This window comes from Bombus fervidus, chromosome 6 (genome assembly GCF_041682495.2).
Source record: "Bombus fervidus isolate BK054 chromosome 6, iyBomFerv1, whole genome shotgun sequence".
In the NCBI taxonomy this organism is placed as follows: Eukaryota; Metazoa; Arthropoda; class Insecta; order Hymenoptera; family Apidae; genus Bombus; species Bombus fervidus.
The window spans coordinates 17,939,194-17,961,908 of NC_091522.1; the positions used below are offsets into that span (position 1 = coordinate 17,939,194).

At 47.8% G+C, this 22,715-nt stretch overlaps 1 protein-coding gene across 1 annotated transcript in view; it reads right to left on the reverse strand.

Moving 5' to 3' along the window:
* Positions 1 to 7,417: 7,417 nt before the first annotated feature.
* Positions 7,418 to 22,715, reverse strand: part of LOC139987890 (uncharacterized) — a 45,137-nt gene continuing 29,839 nt past the window's right edge. Inside the window, exon 2 of the mRNA XM_072004677.1 lies at positions 7,418 to 9,308. Within this exon, the coding sequence (XP_071860778.1) occupies positions 8,941 to 9,308 (368 nt within the window). The 3' untranslated portion in view covers positions 7,418 to 8,940. The remainder of the gene's footprint in view (positions 9,309 to 22,715) is intronic.

Genomic DNA, 22,715 nt, shown 5'->3' on the forward strand with positions numbered 1-22,715 from the left:
TTCTCCGGTCCCTTCTCTGTTCTCTGTTCTCTGGTCTCGTGGTCTCTCACCTGCGGAGAAGAGGCGTCCGACACGTCAGAATCACACCTTCTACGACTACCCGCTCACTAATAATCCGAACCCCCGTGTGCTGTGATGCCGTGTTCCCGGGATCCGTGGAATTCTCTGTGTCCGAACCCATGGCCGGCTTTCGTCTCCTCGCAATCGTCCACCGATTCCAGCCCCGAATCTCCGTACAATTCTACTTCGCACTCGCGTCCTCTCTTCCTCTTCTCCGACGATTAAATCGTACGACGTAATTGTTTCTCGCGTTAGTCGGACACCTGTCTTCTTCCAACGTTTCCTCTTTAATCCGTTTATCGTACGAGAAAGGTAAAAAGGAAGGGGTTGAAAATGGCGTCGCATGTACACGTACTCTTGGCATTGAAACGAAGCATCGGTCATTAGGTATCATTTTTCAGCGCTAATTGGGCCGACCGTTCGAAATATCACCAGCTACGCTTCGAGATATCGGAATCCGATAGAGCCGAAGGTAAAGAACGGCAAAATCTCTTCGAGGGAAATCCATGGCACGAATATCGGATATCGTTCTGCAGACCGTTGTAGCCTGGGCGTTAGTCGAACGCGCTACTTAATTATCCCGCGGCCTCTAATCTGCCTGCGCCGACACACACGCCACGCTATGCACCTAGTAGACGCTGCCGCGGCCGAACCTACTATAGACGTCGACGAACCTAAATCTCTGGGTTAACCGGCCCCGACCAACGGTGCTTCTACTTTCCAACTGTCGTAGATTATGACATTTTCTACGATTCAGCCGACGTTCGTCGACCTTTCGATCGCTCGTACCTTGGACAGCCTGTATCTTCCGTTAAATAGCGCAGAACCCAGGACGTACGATCGTACGTTTCCGTTCTATCGCGCCCGATCCAATTACATCGAAATATTCACGTTCCCTCGCGTCGACGATGACCTCGACCCTTCTTCCTGCGAGAGAACGAACGGAAGACGGCTAGGCGAGTCTCAAGAGGCGGGAGGATCGAGGACGAAGAAAGAGTCGCATCAGGAGGAGGCCGCGAAACGCCACCGATAAATTTCTCTGGAAACTGGAATGCCCGGGACCACCTCCACGCTTACGAGTTGCAACACTTCTGGCCGCGCTGATCGGACAAACTGCCGGCCGGCCGGTGATCTATAGTGATGTCCCGGCCTCGCTTGGTACAATAACCGAGGTGAGAGCGAGAGTGTAGGGGATCCAGAGGTCTGTAATCAGCAGCCGAGCCGCTGGCAGACCCTGCCGCCTGGTCCTGGGCCTCCTTACCATTAACCTATCCGGTACCCGTTCCGTTCCGTCAACCTGACGTCATCGTGATCCCTGATCATTCTATACGCGCGTATCCTCGCCGCGTGAAACGACCTGTACATCGATCCTGTGCAACTTTCCTGCCTCCTAGGTATCCTCCTAGGACTAGTTTAGGTCGTTGCGACGATGATTCCACCGGTGATTGATGTGATTGTCTATGACTTGGTTAATTGCTTTCGCTCCAAAACGAGCAAACTCGAGGATGTTGATATATCTTTGCGGTTTCGATGCAATAGCGTAAGGCCATCGACCACTGAAGGGTAGAATTTCTAACAAAGAAACTCAAACACGACGTTATATATGAAAATCATGGGATCGCGGAAACATACTCAAGGACGTTATCCTTTAAACGGACGAAAATTGTAAATTTATCAAATTCCTACGAAAAGTCGATGATTGAGTTCTAACGTCGAACGAAAAGCGCGTATATATGTATAAATAAGCAGCGAATGAAGAATTAAATCTTTGCTCTTCGTATTGCAAATTGATTTCGTCCGAATCGACACGCGTTATATACCGTCGGTCTCGAGACAAGTGAACTGGTTTCGTACGTAACGCGTTATTTTTCGTTTCGACCACGAAACAAATTGTTTAATTTTAAGATCGCCGCTTTACACCAACCATCGACGGGACATGCGATCCGTATGGAAAAGTCGAGCGAAAACGGCGCAGTATAAAACGTGTTAACGATCGTTCCGTTCGTCGAATACCAGTACGAGGTGTCGGTTAACAGCATTTGAAACGCAAAGTTGTATCGCTTCGAGCGTTTATGCAGTGAAACGAGTAAAATCCATTCGTTCGTTCGTTTATGAGTTAATGCGTTTCCGTTCGATAGGTTAGGAGCTCACGAGGGAAAAGTAGCCGTTGATTCGCCTCGTCCGTTCTTCGATACGTTATATCGTACGCTCCACATCGAGGACAATGGGGAAAATAGATTATTTCGATCGGAGTATATTTTACGGACATGTGGTGCGTCTAACGCCGATACCGATATACCACCGTCGTCGTAATTAGCGGTCATCGAGGACTCGTTCCGTCGGACAGACTGTTTACCGGGAATGATCGAACGGGTAATCAGAACGGATGATTGACGGGTCTGATTTTGACGTTTACAGGCTGTCAGGCGAATGAAATCGACGTCAGACTTCCGCTAGGCAACTTTATCATTTATTATTCCAGTCTACCGGCTTTCCCTGTTATTATTCCGACCGTGCACTGTCGACGATTTCGAGTATCGGCCGATACACGTTTTCTAACGTCGATACGCACGGGATCGTTCGGCTAACGGCGACCGTGGCGAACGATAGACGCGTCGGACGGATCTAGTTAGCGGCGTTCATGGGCTATCGAAGCCGACTGAACCGGTGTCCAACGCGTTTATTAAATGGTTTAATTTGCTAGCGACCGCCGCACGAGCACAGAGGATATTAATGACATATACACGGAAAATTGCACGGTACATGACTAACCGGCGGCGACTCGCGACTTAGAAAACAAACGCGACCCGTTTCGACACTGGCGCGCACGCCGATCTCCAAGGCGGACAACACCGTCGACCACCTCCTATAATAGAGCCCCGTACGAATATCGAGACTAATTCCCGCCAACCGTTCATTTAACTGTCAAACGATGATTAATCGAGCGAACATGGCCAAACGATTGACCCGGCGAAACTGGCCAACCGATTAAATCGTTGGACCCGTTAACGGCGCGCGACCGATACCGTGCTATCATTTACGTCGCTTCGACGTCCTGCAGCTTCCACCTGCTTCCTTATTCGCCGCGTAACACGGAAGGAGTTACGTAATCTGTCGTGTTTATCTCGTTGCCTCTTCGCTATTGCATTATAAACGTCTGGCTTTTGATTTAGAAAAATTCATCGACCGTATTTCTATTATTAAGAAAAAAAAAAAAAAAACAACCCAGAGTCATCCATCTTTTAATCGTACAATTCTTTAAACCTTCAAGGTTTCGACACGATCCTCTTATCCCTCGAACATCCTCGTCAGATACTTTACACGACGATCGTGCAATTTTCTCAGAAATGTCTCTGCTCTAAGCATCTTCCAAGAACGATAATACTAGAGCGAATTACGCGATTTTTGTCGAGACACGAGATGTTACGCGATCGCGGTGAATCGGTCGTGCGTTGATTTTCGTGTGGATCGCACGATACCAAGAGTTTGTTAGTGTCCGGACTGTTGAATATCATGGCTTTTTAGCCTGCAGGTGTCATTAGGGCGAGGACGAACGGACGGACGCTGATTGGTCTCGGCCGATCGCCTTCGGGGACACCGGCTCATCAGCTGTCCCGTTCGCGCCGCCGCCGCCGCCGTCGCCGCCACGGACGAAGACGACGACGACGACGACGTCGCGACGACGAATCATCGTTTCTGTTACGTCTATGCCGATTCCGTAGTATTCGATCCCGATTCCGTAGTATTCGATCCCGATTCCGTAGTATTACGCAGGAGAGGAAAAAACTTGTCGCTCGATCGTCCGACTACCGAATATAGAGATAGTTTCGTGTTTTTTAAAGCGTTCAGCTCTCGCGGATCTGACTAGACGATAGATCAGACGAGATAGACTCTCGCACAGTTCGGTGAACAGAGATTTAATTAAATGTTAGTTTCCGTGATGCGCGTACGTAAAGATATGGATACGGTAGCTCTTGTAGATCGAGCTTTTTTATCTTGTTCGAATTACAAAGACGTTGTTAGCATTCACGGCCAGTCTTGCTTCGTTAAACTCTGACAGATTTGGACTCTTATCCCGTTCAGTGGGTAGAGAATTTACTAGAATCCAATTTCCGTGTGCGTTAAGGGATCGTTCATAGAGTTTGACGCGAGGTTTCGTCGACGTTGGTCCCTCGTGGATTCTGCGTTCTTATCTCGTTGAAAGCGCAAAGATTTCGTTAGTATGCCAGTTAGCCTCGTCCACGTCCATCACGGAGGCGTAGATCGAAAAGGGGCCACCGAATCGTAGTTCGCGAGTTCTCGTTAGCGTGGCTAGTTTCGCCCCGAAAAAAAGTCCACCTTCCGTGTAAATGAAACTCGTTGGCGAGGAGGAAGATCAAAGACCCCGGCAGGTAGAGAGGGTTCCTTCACGAGCACAGAGCAGTCGGTCTACGGGGAATCTAAAAAACGGCTGGAAAAAAGAAGGGCCGAGAAAACGACAACGAAGGATGGGGGCAGGAGGGAAGAAGAGGAAGAAGAAGAAGAAGAAGAAGAAGAAGAAGAAGAAGAAGAAAATGAAGAAGAAGAAGAAGTGGAAGAAGAAAGCGGCTGAAGGAGGAAGGAAAGATTTGGGCGCGCAACGAGCGACCATCCGGCGGATATCGTATTAACGAGGCCCGTTGATGGGTCCAGCCTAGATTCACGCTGTCTAATTACATCGTGGACCGAGGGAAACTCGTTCCTCGCGTGCTGAAGCGGATCACGTCGAAATTATGGATCTGCCGCGCGCGGGGCCACGACTGACTGACGCATGACTGGCTGCAGGTTAAGCGAGTCAACGAGTAAATGAGTCCGAATTACGTGGGCGTGTCAATGCCAGAGAAATGATCTTCTGCCCTGGCCGTGCCGCAGGAATTCCCTTTGCTTCGAGGATTATGCAAAAGCGCCAATCGCTTTCAACAAAGTACCGATCACCGATTTCCGAGTTATTTGGACTCCGTTTGTGTCCGTCTGCCTCCATTTTCGCATTACGATACCACCGGTCGCGGTATACTAATTGGAACATTTATATCGACCATTCGAAGAAAATGAATATAAAAACATCGTATCTCTGAGTAGGTTAGACCCGTTCCCGTGTCCTTGAGAGATTAAACGAATCGTCGGACAAACTGTAACGTATCTCAGCGTTGAATCGCTGATCGCCAATTTACGAAAAACCCTACGAAAGACGAAGCCTCTTTTCAAGGACCAATTTGCATCGCGGTTCTCGTAGCTGGAAGCGTGAATAAATCGTAAAAGGAGAAAGGACAAGCAAGGTAATTTCACAACGGTGCAAATAAACGGGGGTGGTCGCGTGACACGATTAATTATCTGCGAAGGATTGTTTGCTCTTCTTATCGGTCCTCCGTTCGATAACGCGTGTATCCGGCTCGATAATGCCGGCTCAACGTCGTTTTATTTTCCAACGATGTCATTCTCGTTTCGGCCGGACCCGCGGACAATAAGCGAAATTACGTTGATGTACCGGTTGGATATCGGTTGAGTTATTGGTGTATCGGCTATATCGAGAAAATTGGCGGTGGTCATCATCGCCATTATGAATTCTTTATTTGGATGTTGCGGCGCTTGAATTACAGGGCGGTGTGGGCTACCTTGCTTACTGCTTCATACGTGGACTCGTCGATACCAGCGACGGCTACGAACCGACAACGCCACGTTTCATTCGAACCAGCGCGCGACTCCTTCTAAATCGAATCACCACTGTCGTTCCGTTCGAACGAATAGCATCTTTGATTACGCGTCCATCGTCGTCTTTTATCGACCAGTCGAACGTCTACGTCAGTAAATAATCGACACTTATCAACGACCGGATACGCAGTGAATTCGCGGAAAATTTAAACGACTCGAGCTTTTCCAAACGCTAAATAAATCTTCTATTCCAAGCAGAGTCAAAGCGCGTACGCGCATACTTGGAAAAGTAGTAATCAGATTTCTTCGCCTTTTCCTTCTCCCTTGCCCTTTCCTTCTTTCACCGATTCTTCTCGCTTTCCTAGTTTTTGCCGCGTTTTACGTAACCGCATCGCGAAAGTCTATATTGCGGGGAGAACGTCTCGAAGCGGTATCGTCGTTGCACACGAGGCGAGCCAAGCGAAACGTGTAATCAGCGTGTATATGCTCATCGCAAGTAATCACACCTCTAATAGACATCCTAGATTCAGCCTCGATTAATCGATCAACGACGGCGGTAACGACGCGTGTTTTATATCGAGATAATGACGACAGGCTAATGACGGGCTCATTAACGAGACTCGATATAAAATGGTTCCGTTTAGCATCAGATATTCCGCTAACAGGAAGTAGGTCGGTAATACGCGCTTCGGGTATCTTGTCGTATATCTCTCTTGTTTGGGCAGAGACGGGGAAGAGACGATCGAGGTAAAGAGGGGAGAAAAGAGAGAGAGAGAGAGAGAGAGCCGTTGCCAATGTCTGATTAGCTCTTCTATTTACGAGGCAGAAGCTAACGGCGCGACATGCGAATCGCCATTAAAACCAGACTGTGTATTAAAAATTCGATCGTTTGTTCACGGCTGTCGACCTTCTCACGCATCGTGTTCGATAACGTGACAGTTTTCACGATCCATCCGCGTTTCATTAATGTTTTCAGAATCTTTGACGAGAAAACGAGATACGTGACTTTTCATACATAAACTTTGAACGTAAAAGCGCGCAACTGATTCGAAATGGCTTGGAATCAACGAATCTCGTAGAAAAAGTTTATTTTTCGAAGTCGCGATATTGCCTTTAGGTTTGGAATTATAATCTAATGCATATAACTTGCTTTGGAATTTTGCAAGTTTCCGTGTAAACGGAGTTTGGCTCGGTTATGACGAGTACCAGACTTTCCGCGAACGAATTCGGATCGCGAAATGACTTACTTCATCTTAATAAATTACTGCTTCGAGTAAACCCTGTGAATAACATCAAAAAGATTCTCGGAAGGGCCGCGTGTATCGCGCTATTTCCGGACAATAATTCTCATCCTCGTGTAGCCCTTTCAAAGCGTCGAATGTCTCTGCGAAACTTTCTACGGCGTACTCGTATTAACTTGTAGCAGTAACTCGCAATTGTAGCTAACGTAATCCCACTAGACGATTTCTAAAGTTGTTCGATCGTTTCGTCTATCGTCTATCTTGGTAGTCGCTTTGCGTATTGTCTCGTTTTGCGAACAATGAGTTGAAATAAATCGTCCATCTGATGGTCTGTATCGCCTCGGAAGACTTACCCTTCCGCTGTTTTCTATCCCATTCGGAGAGCGAATCGGATCGGTAAGGGGGAGGCGATGGGACCAGGAACAGGACACAATTATTCCTCGCCTTTATTTTAAATGTCTTCGTTTATTTCGACTCACTATACACGCTACTAAGATTCCGTTCACACACACGCACTCTCTGCTTCCCTTTCACGCGTCTATCACCTCGCAGACCATCAAGCGCGATACGGATTTACATCTTACGCGATCATAAAGCTCACTAATTAAACTGTTGACCAGGTATATTGCAGTATCCCATCTATCGTTTATAAATCTCTTTCCATTTATTTATTTATCTATTTATTTATATTCGTTTGTCCTGTTGTCTCCCTTTCCGTTTATTCTAATCATGCTCGACAAATCTATCTCGTTTATGCGTAATATTATCGGAGGAGGAGGGCGGGGAGAGGGATGAACGATGTATATATATAATATATATAGCTTATGTACAACGACGAGCACTTCACGATCTGTACGGCTCTCTTTTATAATTTATACGCTATAATAATTACTTAATAACTTACGTAAATCGCCGATGCTTCCTCCGGTTTACTTTTGGCTTTTTTTTTTTTTTTTATTCACCACGGTTATCTTCTTTCGCTTTTCCGCAAATAAATACAATATGGTACAGGTGTCCGCAGAACGGTCGCAGCAGTTCGTCCTAGATATTCGCTAAAGGAAACATTGACATTCGTTCGACGTTTCCTACAGGATACGTACTTTTCTCTCTTTCGTATAACGTGGATTACACTTTGCTCACGCGCTTCCCTTCTAACGCTTTGCCATAAGAATCCACGTAAAACACCCGATAAAATAGGGTGGTCCGATCGCGACTGTAACGTGAAAAACCTCGTCCGGTTTCATCGACGGGGCTTAACTGTGAATATTTGGCAGTCTTTAATTTACAAAACATTTTACAGCGATCGATACGTCGCTACCTCCGAAAGGATCATCCATTCGGTGTCCCCATCCTCACACGTCGACACGATCGTTTTGGACCGGATCACCAACGACGCCTATTATCCGTCTTATTAGACCGTTGCAGACTTTTGCAGACTTTACTCAGTCTTTGTACATGTTCTCGACGAAGAAACGTCACGGTCGACCTTATCTCCGCGAACAAATTCCATTTCTTCCAACCCTATACAATCACGCCAAAACGGCTTCGTCTTCGTCCGTTCTCCGCGATACGTTGCCGAAGAAGACGCTTTCTTTGTACTATGCCTTGTCCTTCCGTCCCTACGCATCGATTACGATACACCCGAAAGACACGCTGTCGCGACGATCACGGCCGATCTATACGATAATCTCGATCGAGCCCGTATTTTCCTCGAGCTCTCTCATAGCAAGCAGGTAATGAACTGCGAAAGTCCTACTCGTAACCCTATCGAGTCGGAGCACGTAGAAAAGAAGGTTCGACTCGACCTTTGCGTAACCTGCCACAGGTCGCGTTAGAGAAACACAGGGAACGCTTTCAACGATCGATCGATTATCCTCCTTGATTACTCTCGGCAGACGGCTGCGTTCGCGAGCCTCTAGTTGCAAGAAATCGCGGTTTTTCCTCAACGACGAGCATCGAGGCGTCTCGTTCCCTACGACTTCTCGTCCATACTGCTCGGCAGAGGTCGTTTCTTCAAGATCCCAAGATCCTGGACGTTCTCCAAGAAAGTCTTGTGATGTTGCGCGACCAACAGCGGGTTCACCGTCTGCACGTCCTTCTTCAGTTCCTCCATGTCCCTCTTCAACTTCGCTCGTCTGTTCTGGAACCACGTGATTACCTGAGCGTTGCTCAAACCCAACTGCGTGGCGATCTCGTCTCTGTCGGCCGGGCTCAAGTACTTCTGGTACAGGAATCGTTTCTCCAACTCGAAGATCTGCTGATTGGTGAACGCCGTTCGACTCTTGCGCTTCTTCTTCGGCTGCTGCCGGTTGTTGAACAGGTTTAGGTGGTTCGCTTGCTCTGCAACAAATACGGTTCGACAGATGGTTAGACGAGACGTGTTCGTTGCAACGGGTTCGACGCGTTCATCGCGTTAATAGAATCGATTCCCGTTGATAAGAGTTTCAAGTACCAACGAGTTGCGATTACGTGTCACGTGATCGTTCCCACGTTTCTCGTCCGGCGGCTCAAGGTAAAGAAACGTGATTGCGGAAACGTGTGCGCGGAGAAATAAGGTAGAACCAATCGATTCGAGGCATGCGTGACTTCTTGTCGGCGAATCCCATCGAATCGAGGACGTTAATGATTTCTATTCCATATCGTTAGCAACAGATGTGGGTAGTCATCGCGTCGACTACGATCAAAAAATTCTTTCGCCTAATAGAAAATATCGAGTTAGAAACATCGAACAAGTCCCTTCGACTGTACGGACACGTAGAGCAATCGTTTCCAACGCTTCGAAAGCTCTGAAAGCTTTCGCGTTTTAAGACGTACGAATTCGGAGTGTTGGAAACGGAGCGTCCCGCTGGCATACGGTGCGTCCCATCATAAATAAATACGTCCTGAAATTCGAGGGCCGATTCTTTCTAGTCCTCTTTCTAATATCGAAATTTCTTAATCTCCGAACGAGACGGCTAGAGGAGAAATGCAAAACGAATCGGACATGGTCGGGCGTGTTTGAACGCCCGGCACCTAGAACAGGGTCCCTTCTCCCGCACGGTGTTGCTCCACTCAGCTTCCACGGCCACAAATCAGATGCATTTTCGTGCGGTGGTAGGGATCTCTCCATAAAAATCGTATTACCTATTCGTCACGCTGTTCAGAGGACGGGATTCCAGCGGAGCTTCTCGTCCACCGGATGTTGGAATTTTCGTTGCTTTCGGCCGTGGTATCCTCGACGAAACGATTCCGATTTGACGGACGCGGACGATACGAACCGAGATGCGCGGTTAATACGATAATTGTTCGAGCGTTCGTGTTATAGAGTTGCTTTCAGAATTACAGAGATTCGGTATTAATATTTTTCTCGTAGCCTTTCTTTCGTATCTAGCGTTTCGAAATTGGCGTCGATCTAGAAACAGAAAATCGAGAAACCATCCGCGGCTGACTTTATCGTCGGGCAAACGCCGTTTGTAAGTCTCGCGATACCGCCGACGGTTAACGTCCACATGCCGTCCACTTTGAGTCGAGCTGTACTTTCCTAAACGATAAAGTCGTTTGAACAGTTCATCGCGCGCTCGTTTTTAGCGACACGCTCGCAATTTTTTCCATCCATTTCGGCGATCCCTCAAGGAGGGTACACAGGAAGCCGAACGCGGCGGGAAACGGTGGCGAGATTAGCGACGGCCGTTTTCGCGATGGCGTTAGCCATTAGGAAATAATCGAACCGAGCGACGAAAAAGAGAGGCGGCCGATGAGTCGTGGACAAGGTAGCCGCGGAGTCTCTACAGGATCAAAGAACGCCGCCATCGGTCACACCTGCGCAACCCGACTGTACAGTCCAGCTTGAAAACTACCTCGCCGATCAACGATCGGCCTTGCTTCGTAAGCGTTCGCCTCAAGGATGCAACCTTCCGTCATTCTTTCGCCGTCGTTTTAAACGCGCGATATCTTCACCCCTTAACTCTCGTATCTTTGTTTCTTAGCCAATCGAACACAAATTTTCGTAACCAGAGAAAACTCTGTATTTAATCGTTCGTCCGTCGAGTTTATCGACGCGACGAATTACGTTTTAACGAATCGGTGATCTATCGGAGGTATATTTTGTTCTCGAGGAGGGGATTTTAATAGAACGATCTCCAATCCGTTTGATCCAAAGTAATTGGAAAATCGGTGTCCGAATAAATCGCGACTCGAAACGAAAGATACGTTTCGCGAAGCGTGTAATTCGAACGAACGAACGAACGTTGACAACCGCCCGAGGAAGCGGACGGTAGATTCTTCCGCTTAAGAACGCGATTTCGATCCTTTAATTGTAAATTACCGGGTTAATGGCTCTCGATCGCCACGCGTTCGCGATTCGGTCGAGCATCTCTGTGGACTTTCGCCGCCACGTATCCACGCCAAGTTATCGGCACCTATCGACCAAGATAATATCTATTACGATGTCTATTACCGACGGAAACTGCTTTCGTAACGGTTGCCCCCCAAGCGCGCAAGAAGAAGCGCTTTTCTATCCGCTTTTCTCGGTTTTATCCGCGCTTGTTTTTCCTCCGGCACGGTGGACACGTTCGACTACTTTTCTAAACCACACCCGGAAACTACTTAATTACCAGTAGGATAGCAGAGCGTTTAGCGTTCACCGAAAGTGTTATTACATCGCCGTAAAGCATGCAGATTCACCGTTTTAATGCCTCCGGTGATCGAGTCCGTTTCTTGCGCCTTCTTTTTTTCCTTCTTTTTTATTGCTCGGAGAACTCTTCCCTTACAATCCAAGGAATTGTCTAATTGTAAGCGTCTAACGCGCTGGCTCGCTACAAGTGGCAGTGCTAATTACGCTCGTACCAGCTCGTTTACCTCGAAAATTACATCGTCTCGCCGCTACTTTATCATCTGACGGCTGTTTAAGGAGAAGCTGCCGCAAAAATGCTCCGCATCCATCGTAAAGATTAACGTTTTGCCTCGGTTTACGAGTTGCTTCTTGTCGCTGTCGTTGTCGTCGTCGTTTTCCATTTAGAAGCAATCTTTTTTTCTATACTACCCTCGCTTCGTTTTCCCCTTTCTCGGTATCTGCCATCCGAACGTGACGTAAGCGAGCGCGGTTTTTCTTTTCGGGTACGCCGCGTTTCGAGCGAGAAAAGTGCACGATAATTTTGTCGTCCCGTCGTCATACACTTTGTCTGTTGCGCGGGGCTCGAATCTCTCGAAGCAGAATCCAGAAATACAACGATGGCAGACGATGGTCGAGGAAAGAGAAGCGACGGAGAAGCGACGGAGAAGCGACGGAGAACGGAAGAAACGAGAGAGCTCGCAGAGATATTAGTTTCTGCGGTTGACTCGCCGCGGAGATTTAATTCGTTTGATGTTCACGAATTCGCCGCTTCGTCCTTTCGCAATGCTTCTCTTTCTCTGTATCTTGCCGTTATTGTTGTTGCCGTTGCTGCTGCTGCTGCTCCATGATTCCCCTCCTCTCCCTGTCCCGTATATTTTCTCACCTTTCTTTGTCATTATGTGGTACTTTGTATTTCGTCCGCACCCTCTTCTCGCTTCTGCATCATCCCTCTTTACGGACAGCTAAAGACAGAATCTTACGCGGACTCGTACTCAGCTCCTTTAGTCGTGTCAGCGATGACATGCATTGCGCGTATTCTATACATTTGTATCTTTATCAAATTACGCTTTGTTTCTTGATCTATCGATTCTAATTCGATAGCGCGAGTTCAAATTCTGAGAATTTTAATTCATTTCGTGGAATGCGGTAATTTATAATTTCGTTTCATCGCTATCAGGAATATAAGAAAAGGAGCAAAAGAAGCGACGTTGGCTGATAAGAAAAGGATCGACGAGGCGTCGGGCGACCCTCGTCGCTTCCGATACCGTCGATCACAGAAAAAGGAGAAGACGATCGGACCACCTGCCGCACTCTCTAGCTAGGTGGACCACAGGTGGCCAGCAACGGTCGTTCGATTAACACGGTGACTCTGCCGAAATCGCGCTTCATTACGAGACCTGTTATCCCTGTCCATTCTCCCTTGTTTCTCCGAAACGAGTGAAACGAGCGAAACGAGCGAAACGAGCGAAAGGGGCGATGGATCGTCGACGATGTTTCATAAAAGAGGCAATAGGAGAAGGGAAAAATGGAAAAACGAGGAAACTATTCGAAAGACGCGAGGACCGTAGACGTTACGGGCGTCGATTCAAAGTTGCAAAGCGGTCGTGCGTCATTAACTTCCAAGTTTCCTCCTTGGTCGGTATCTCTCCGTCGATTACAACCGCGAATATATTAAAAGCAGCGGCGTCATTCGTCTCGCGTCCTGTCCGCCATTAATAAGCTATCAACGTAAATTTTATTTTAACGCGTTAATCCGCAGACGTACGACGGCCCTTCAAGCGGAAGTCATCGCGTTGGCACTCGATGCCGCGGTGGCAGCCGAGTTTCCGCACGCCAATTGGCGTGTCCGTTCGCTGTTGATACCGTGCCGATAGAGTACAAGCGATGGAGATAGCCTACCTGTACAGGGAGCAGTTGGAATTTCACCTTTGGATCCGTTTCTTCCCCCCCCCCCTCCTTTTTTTTCAACTACTGACGTTTTTTGTCACATGTTCAGGCGTCTCGTGTGCTTAACCGCCTCGTACGCCGCGTTCCACCGGCAATGGGATGTACGATCGATACTGTCGGTGGCCTGTGTCAGAGGTCGATTCGCGCGTGCTGCCGTAAATTTCGTGACTTTTTATGGGCCGCTGAACGACCGCGAAATGAAACGACGGTGACGCGTGACGAGCCGAAGACCGACAACCGTCGCCTCGTTTTTTTATTTTCCCGTGGCTCGTGCGAGAATTTGAATTTCACGAAGATGAAAGAAAATCGAGCAAAGTCGGGAAAACCTACGTTACTATTGTAAAAATAGAATTATCATAGAATAGGTTTCGAATCGTACGAAAGTTTTATTACGGCAGAACGGTGCGTGGGTTAATGAAATTAGCGGACTGAGAAACGAAATTATAAATCGCGCGTTAATTACGGTGTAGAAACCAGCCTGCCTTAACGAACGGCACGCATAAAAAGTTGGATAATAAATGTCAGCAGGAACCCTGATGCAATCACTGAAGGATATCTTGCGATCGGTACATATATCCGAACGAACGTGGCCTCGTGAAAACGCGGCTGGCTAACAGGGACGAAAGCGTTCGGCGGCCATTTTGGTTCCGCTCCAACAGGAACCGCTCGAGTAGAATAGGCATCGAAGCCGAGAGACGATTTTCAAACGATCGGCTACCGATCCAATAAATTATTCGCTAACGGTTTCTCGTTAACTGACTTTTGATACGGTCAAACCGTGAACACGGTTCCCTCGCTTAGGAAAATTCGATCGATCCGCTCACTCATCCTACTAATAATTTCTCCGAATGTCGCTTACCGATCGGTACGTTTCATTGTTGAAAGTACGCAGCAGAGGAGATGGAATGAAAAACGGAAACCGGGTCATCTGACGAGTAATCCGAAGGGTAATCCGAAGGAAATACGAAAGATCGCGCGAATTATCGAGATCGTTCTGAACAAAGTCCGGAGCATGCTTGGAAAAGTAGCTTTTGATTTCCACGAGAGAAGAGTTTCGTAAGAAAGAAGAAACTACGCGCGACCAACGTCGACTAACGAGCGTGTATTATCGTTCCGTGTGGGACGATACGCGTGAAACGCTTTCTCGCTCCTTGTACTCGAACGAACGAGCGTTGTTGCGTTTCCTTCTGTTCAACATTCGACAAAAGATCCTTGCGATATTCGGCCGCGTAAAAATTATTACGTTTTTCGGCTATACGCGGAAGAACGTTAATACTAACCGCGTTTTTCCTCTGTCTGTCTGTCTGTTTATCTCTCTCTAACTCTGGCCAATACTTACAGCGAAAGAGAATCTGTTTCACCACTCTCTATAAAATACATAGTAATCTATATTGATTTTGAAACGTCGTAATGTCGATAATCGTTGGCTGAGAATCCGCTCTTGCTCGAATGCCTATAACGCGTTTCTACCGCGTTCGTTAACTAGAAAAAGAAGAGAATATCGAACGAAGGGAGCTTCGTGAACCGTTCGACGTGTAGTTATTCGAGATACTAACGTATATACGAGCTGGGCGGTTAAGAGCGATCACAAAGAAAGTAGAAGCGTGTATAATGCGGAATTATCGAGTGGCAGACAGGTATGCTGGAAGAACGACCTGCCTGCAAGCCCATCGACGTGATTTTTGGAGCGAGACGAAAAACTAGCCGACCGGTTAGCGGCATGAATCGCGAGACAAGAAGGACAGGGTATAAAAAGAGGAAGGGAAACAGCCTACGGATCCGATAATAACCGATGCGTTGCTCCATCGAACGAGGCTACTTCCACGATCTCATAAATTTATTGTATCGTGATAAGTGGAAAATTCGAAGGTATCTTAATCGATCATTAACCGATTTATCCGCTGAATCCCTGTCACGGTATCGTCGGCCGTTCTCTAGATAAGACCATTCAACCTTTTATTCCTGTTGCGTGTTTACGTTTGTACGGTACATATATCGCGTGGAAGAAAAGTACAACTTCGAGCCTGAACACAGGTATTCCAAATTTGATATCCTAAAACATCGATACCTTTCGATTCTACCTTCGATATCACCAAGTATTAAGATCAAAGTTGCATCGTCGCAAGATCGATTCAGAATTCGAGAGAGAGGTGAAAGGCAGCCACCACCCCCGTCGACTATTCGATCCCCAAACCCGACCCTGTGTACCAACGGCTGCGAAGGAAACGTTTCGCGAGTGTCCTATAAATAAGACAGAGGCTGTCCGGTGACGGGCTAACATCCGAGGCATCGCCGGTATCAAAATACTCGTTAGAAAAGCTCGCCGGTGGCACGCGTCGCCGCTTCCCCGAATATTTTGCTAATAGGTCGTTCGCTCGTGACTCGAGAGGACGCCACGAAGGATATACGTAAAGGGGACACGTAAAAAGAGGCGGGACAGCGACACCGTGGAGCAATTTGGATGTGTCTTCCGTCGGTCGACGGTCATTTGTCTCCCAGCGGCAACCATGCGCGTCCTTTCTCGTTCTCGTTCTCTCTCTTCTCTCCTCTCCTCTCCTCTTCTCTCCTCTCCTCTCCTCTCCTCTCCTCTTCTCTTCTCTTCTCTCCTCTCCTCTCTTTATTCTCTTTCTCTCGCTTCTCCAGCTCTACCACGATTCTCCGTCTGTCGACCGTGTTTCCCGTCTTTTTCCATCTCTCGAGCTGCCGGGAACTTCCTTCCCTCCCCCGGCTAACCCGAGGGGCTTTGCCCACATGTCAACGATATATTTTCTGCCGGCCCACAAATCGTTTAGCGGGTAATTTTGAAATTGGAACACTTATTTAGTCGTTTAGGCCCAAGGGCAGAACCGCAGAACACCGTCGGAGATTTATCGTTTGATTTTTCGCCGGTTTATAAATGCCATTTTCTTCCTCGCTCCCTTTTCCTTTCTCTTTCCTTCGTGCCGTTTCTTGTTTCGAGATTCGCTTCACGCTTACGCCCCGTGTCTTTGAAGTTGACGAAACGAATCGTCGGTTTGCCGATGATGTAGTACGAGAACGTCGCTTCTTTCGTTCGTAGATTCTGGTAATTTCTGGGTAAATTGAATGGGTTCGCGGTAAAAATACTTTCCTCGGTGTGATGCAAATTGACACGTCAAACGAGTTATTCCGTGCCAGCTGACTCCTTCTTCGATTTATCGATCCCGACACCTCACCTACATCCTCCGGTTCATCAATATTCATCGTTCCTTCCCTTGTCGGATTAACGGACGGGGTATTCGCAACATCTTTGTGATTTACCGCGTTACTTTTGCCCCTGTTCCGTGTTAAAATTTATCACTCGTAGCCTTTTCCTCGAACGATTCGCAAGATCGGTGGCTAGACGAGCAAACATCGATTCTTTTCGTCGGTTGATTTCCCAATAGGAGATTTAATCAGCCAGACCGTTGCCATTTCGATAGCAGCAGAGGGAAAATGGCCAACGTCGAATCGATCGCGGACGATACGAGGTGGACAAGCAAAGAGATAGGGGGGAAAAAAAGAGAGCGGGCAAAGAGAGCGAAAGGCGGAGCAGGAAATAAGTATGGCCGCCATTTTGGGTAAGATTTGTCTTCATTAGGACTTCCTGCGGCGCCGTTAACGTCCCACCTGGTGTTACAAGGTGTTGAACCACTCGAAGCAGTGATATTAGCGACTGATGAAACGATATTGCTCCTGATGGGTGGTCCCTCTTCACGGAGCCGTTGATGAAGACGCCAACAGTTGGCTCTCCTTCGTCTTCTTCGTAGCCGGGCTTACGACCTGCCTGAACCGACTTATTTGCCCCCGTCGTCCTAGCTTTACCCGCCGTGTCGTGCAGAATAGATATGTTTTCGTCGCGCGTGCCTCGCGTTCGCCCTTCTCGTACCAACCTTTTGCCGATCGTTTAAACTCGTTTTCCCGGTAACGTTCTCGCGACTTTCCAATGAATTCGTATTCTAATAAAACTGCGAATCTTCGAATTTGAGCGAAAGTTTACGCGAAAGTGCACGCGACGCTGATCCGAAAGCGGAATAATGCCGAAACGAACGCGCATCTCGCGTCGTTGCTTGCTCTACTTAGTAACCTCGAGCAACCAATTAATTTTAGACAGTCGAGATCAAGCAACGCGCTATCTCGTCCATTCACCGTCGCGAGAAACAGCAAAACGAAACGCGATTCTCGTCTCTAATTAAATCGTATTACCAAGCCTATGAATGAATAACGGTTACGGTAAAGAGCGTTCGACGACGAGAGACACGATGTTTAGAGGGGGTTGGCCTCGCTCAACATAATTCTTCGAACGCGTCGCGCCCGATGCAAGTAGCAACGTAACGTTCCACGACGAGACATCTCTTTCTCGTCTCTTGAAATAACAGACGTTTCAAGAGCCGTTTGGCCGCGGTGCGATGATCCTATTAAAACGGACTTCTTTCTCAGATCTCCATCTTGCACCATCTTGCTTCATCTTTGTGACGAGCGTCGCGCGTTCACCCTCTCTCTCTCTCTCCGCCGTTTCTATTTCCGGCGCCAGTCCCCTTTCGCCCGCTTTTACCGGCTTTCAAATCGTCCCAAGACAGTCCCTCGATTCACGTGCCGCTGATTAGCGTAATTATCACAGGCATTCCTCCTACCGTTGGGCTCTCGATTCTACGTCACGTGAAAATTGACGCACTTTCATCTCAACCGCAATTTCTTGATCGAACGCGCTCGATCACGGTCTTGTAACACTCGCAGAGTCTCGTATCGTACGTTATATTCCGAGTATACTACGACATAATCCCCAGGTTTTTGCTATACGACTCAACGTTAGTCTTCATCGGGCTGGAAATTCGCACGGAAAACAAGCGAGAAGGCAGAGGCTACCTCGTTTACGCGAGTTCAACTATCGGTCCGGCGATCACCGGCGCAAGAAGCGAACGCTTTCTACGCAACGGTAAACACAGGATCGCCGGAAGCAGAAAAGCAAGAGCCAGCCACAGACCGTGTTTTTCATTGGCGTATTTAAAATGCGCGCTCGTCCGCACCTCGTCGAGGGACGCTCGTCTCGTCGCGGCTACTGACAGGACGTCGTCTCCCGGTCATTAGTTACGGCGTCGTCACTTCTGCAATTAGAAGCCACTAAGCATTTTTTCTCTCTTCCCTTCGCGCGGTCTGCACGCGTACCCGTGTGTGCGTAAACACGCGTGCGCCTTCCGAGCGCGAGCGCGTTTACGAGCCTGCTCCTGGCAAGAGAGTCAACACGCCGGCATCGCGTTCCCAAGAGGATCCTCCCGCGACAATGCGTCGCGTCGTAGGTAGCGCGTTAACGTAGCCACCGTAGGTACTTACGTTCGAAAACGTTCCCATTAAACGACGGGGAACAACCCTGAGACAGACAGGTTTCGCCTTTCGCGAGCCGACCAAAAGTAGATCGCGTTCCTTTCCCCCTTCTTCTTTTCGTTTTTCGCGTTATTTCAGTTATTCGGCACGAACGGTACAAAGTAAAATTTGAACTACGAGTGTCTGGAACGCCTCCTTTTCGAGAAATTTTCAACAAATTTTCTCGAAGATATTGTTAAAGAATAAAACATTAACTTCTACCTCTCGATGGCGTAAACTCTTAATTCTAGAATAAACAATCCTTAGCATATAGGAGCTAGTAATTTCTATGCTTATCCTACAATTTCCACTCTATACGCATCTCCGATATCTCGGTGAATCGGCTCTTACCATGTAGCGTCTGGGTGTTAATTAACACGAGTTAAACGATCCGTGTCAGCGACTGCGGCAGCGTCGTTGACAGACAGACCGAACGATTTCCGTATCTCTCAGCGGTCGGGAAAATCGCGTCAACGTACGAGCGCGATTACAAGGCTCAACCTCGTTTTCACCGGACGCATTCAACTCCGGAAACTGGCCGCGATTCCCCCGAGTCCAATATCCAACCGGAGGTTCGACAGTTTACACGGTATTGAGTAACAACGCTCGTAGGCCAACGCTCCTTCTCGGAAAACAATTTCTGTCATCAGGGTTGCATTCCAACGGTTCTACGAACGTAGGCTTCGCAGTCGCCTCGTGAGGATAGACCGACGCTTTCGCCCGTATAAATCAGCGCTCGTCGTGACCGTCGAGATATCTTGGGAAAGCTGCTTCCCTAGAGCTTGGTCGTTCCTTTCGAGGGCAACGAGAAAATCAGAGGACAACAACGTTTCCTTCTCGAAAAAGAAAAAAAAAAAAAGAAGAAAAAACCAGTAACATCATCGTCCGGGTGATCGGAATTAACCGATAGATTGGATCAGCCTGGTTTCTCGAGGCGTCCGGAGAGAAAACAATTTTGTTATTTTTTATTCGGCCGGTGGTGGTTCTTGACACGTACCAACTAGTTAGAAGGGGGGCACGATACGGCAACTGGCGATCGCCGCAAACGGCAGCAAGGGCGGAAAGTGGCGTGATGAGTACCGAAGGGCGGTGGCTATCGACTAGACAAATGATAGAGCGGTGTTTTCGATAAACTACAAACAACCACAGACCAGCCTAAACAGCGTGCACGAATATGAAATAATTTCCCTCTCGATTGATATGTTAATTACACGCCAACAATCAACCCAGAAAATTAATACTCCGATCGTTCCCTACGATCGATCCTCGACCCCTTCCTATACGCGTTTCCCGACACTTTTCTCGCCATAGTAATTACCACGATTCCTCTAGCAACGCTTTGAACTTAATCGTTTTCCCTACGGTGTAGCTGTCTCGGGTGTTTTTACACCGGATTCGCTTGCATCCAGCAAACGTTTCGCTCGCTTCCAATACAATTTTCAACGCGTTCGAAGATCGACGAGGATTAAAGAATTTTCAACTAAAAATTCTTCAACGAAGAGAATGGTAAAGTCAAATGCAAATATCTCTCAAACGTAAAACCGATCACGGATCGTCCCGCCTTTTTCTCGATCGCGTAGACGTCGTCGTTTAGACCGAACCAGAGAGATCAGGCAAGATTCAGGCGAGAGAAAAGCGGGGAAGAAAGAAAAGTAGGAAAAGACGAGCAAAAAATATACGGCTGGCAACTATGTAATTATCGTTTGGAATATTGCCATGCGGCAACCGATCGACGCTCGAGACCCTGGTTTTGCCTAATGGAATGACGAATTAAAAGCGCGATCGAATCCGGCGAATTAGCCTGGCGGTCGATGTAATTAACAAGGGTCTCTCTCTCGCGCTCCTTCATTTGCCCTCGTTAACGTGTCGTTGGCCGTAAATCCGTTCGAATCAGCTACTGTTAATTTCCTCCGTACCGTACAAACCGAGCGTTCCCGTTCCTTCGATTCTCGAAACTTTCAAAGTTAAATTATGATCCAACGTTCGATTAAGGCGACGTCGTATCAAGCAACACCGTCGAATTACCGCGATTGTAATCGCGTTCCACTGGAAATCCAACCTGTCTTTGCCCGTTTCCTTCTAGCAGACGAGCTCGAAGTTAAAGGAAAAGTCGAATCGTCGTTACAAGGTAGAAAGAGCGGCCGATGCTTGTCGATTTTTAATGGGCCTTCCGAGAAGACGCCGCGCCGCAACGAATCGGTACAGCCAATCACCGTGAAACGATCGACCGACACGGCTCGCGACTAGCCATCTAGTAATATATACGCTCACGACGCGAGAGAACATCGTCGATAATAGTTACGACAGCGGTTGAAAGTCGCGTTAGTCAGCCGCAGCCAGAAAAACCAGATCGATTTCGCTGAGTTACGAGTTTGTTAGTCGGGCTGGCCGGTTATATCGCTCGATCGATCTCGCGACTTTTCAATATCGCATCGGAGATTCAATGAAATCGGTATGATTCAAACGCGACGAATCCCGACCTCGTCGCGTCGTTCATTCTGATTTTAATGGATGGCATTAGCATCGATGGATGTCCTTCGAAATTAAGGAACAACGTATCCACCGACGGGACGCGAACGATTCGCGAACGAGCTCCTAAATCTGCCTCGCAGCCGTTTCTCCTCTCTTTTCTCTCCAAATCGATCGAATGCTTCGAATCGAAGGATAGCGCGATACGGCAACGAAAGCATCCGGGAGTGGCAGTGAAAGGATCAAAGTGTCTCGAAGAGATTTCCCGGCATAATCCACTCGTCAGAGCAACGTTGAACTACGCGCGATACTCGATAGTCGATAGTTTGACGCAGTTATATTAATACCATCGGGCATCTCAGCGGTCTGTCGACCTAAGAAAAGCTCTGACGGACAAATGATTCTATTTAATGACTCGCGCTATTAACGCACCTGCGGGAATTAAATCGCCAAATAAAAACTGCTTTTCGCTCGGGACGAGCGTTAGTCACGAGAAGGAAAAAAAGAAAAAGAAGAAAAAAAAGGAAGGTGAAAAGAAGGAAAAAGGAAAAAGAATTCATCGAAGAGGATCAATCAATTACGGATTTGTACCACTCAATAACGCGTCTTTTATCTTGGCGATTGTGCGTGAATAAAATTATCGATAAGTACTCCGATGATTAATCGACGGTATTATTGTTAATTACCATTCTAATGAGTGATTGATCGAGGGAACGACACCTGCGATTAGTTACACATCGAACAATTAATTACAGGGACAGAGAGAGAGAGAGAGAGAAAGAGAGAGAGAGAGAGCGGAGGTGGGGCGAGGACGACACTTGTGGCTGAGTTTCGCCGGAGTCATTCCACCGTCCATTTTTATTAAGAAACAATACGATTGTTTCGATTCGCGATTCTTCCGTTTCGATGATCGCTTAACTATCGGTTCCTTCTTTCACCGGGCCAGCGGTTCTTTCTCTCTCGACGGGCGGTAAGTAAACGATGAAAAAGAGGACAATAAACGAGAATAGAATGAAAACGCGAAGCGTCTACGGAACGGATCGTCGATGATCCGATTCTATGAGATCCGATCCGGCACCGGTTCGACACGCTTCGTTGATGGAAAGGAAAACAAGACAATAGAACACGGTCTTTGATCAGCTTCTTAATTTCCCGTCCGAATCGATTGTCGTGGATCGCTCCTTTGCCTCTTTGTCCGAAAAGACCGAACCTATACCCTTCACCCATCCTTCCACCCCCGCCGAATTAATTCGCATTGTAAAAACAGTTGCGGACCGGAGGGTTCTTCTCGCGAGCGAACCTTGCAAAAAATCGTGCGGAAACTTTTCAAGATCGCCGCCTTTTGGCGCGATTGGAGCACTTGCGAGTACAGTTCGCGTCGA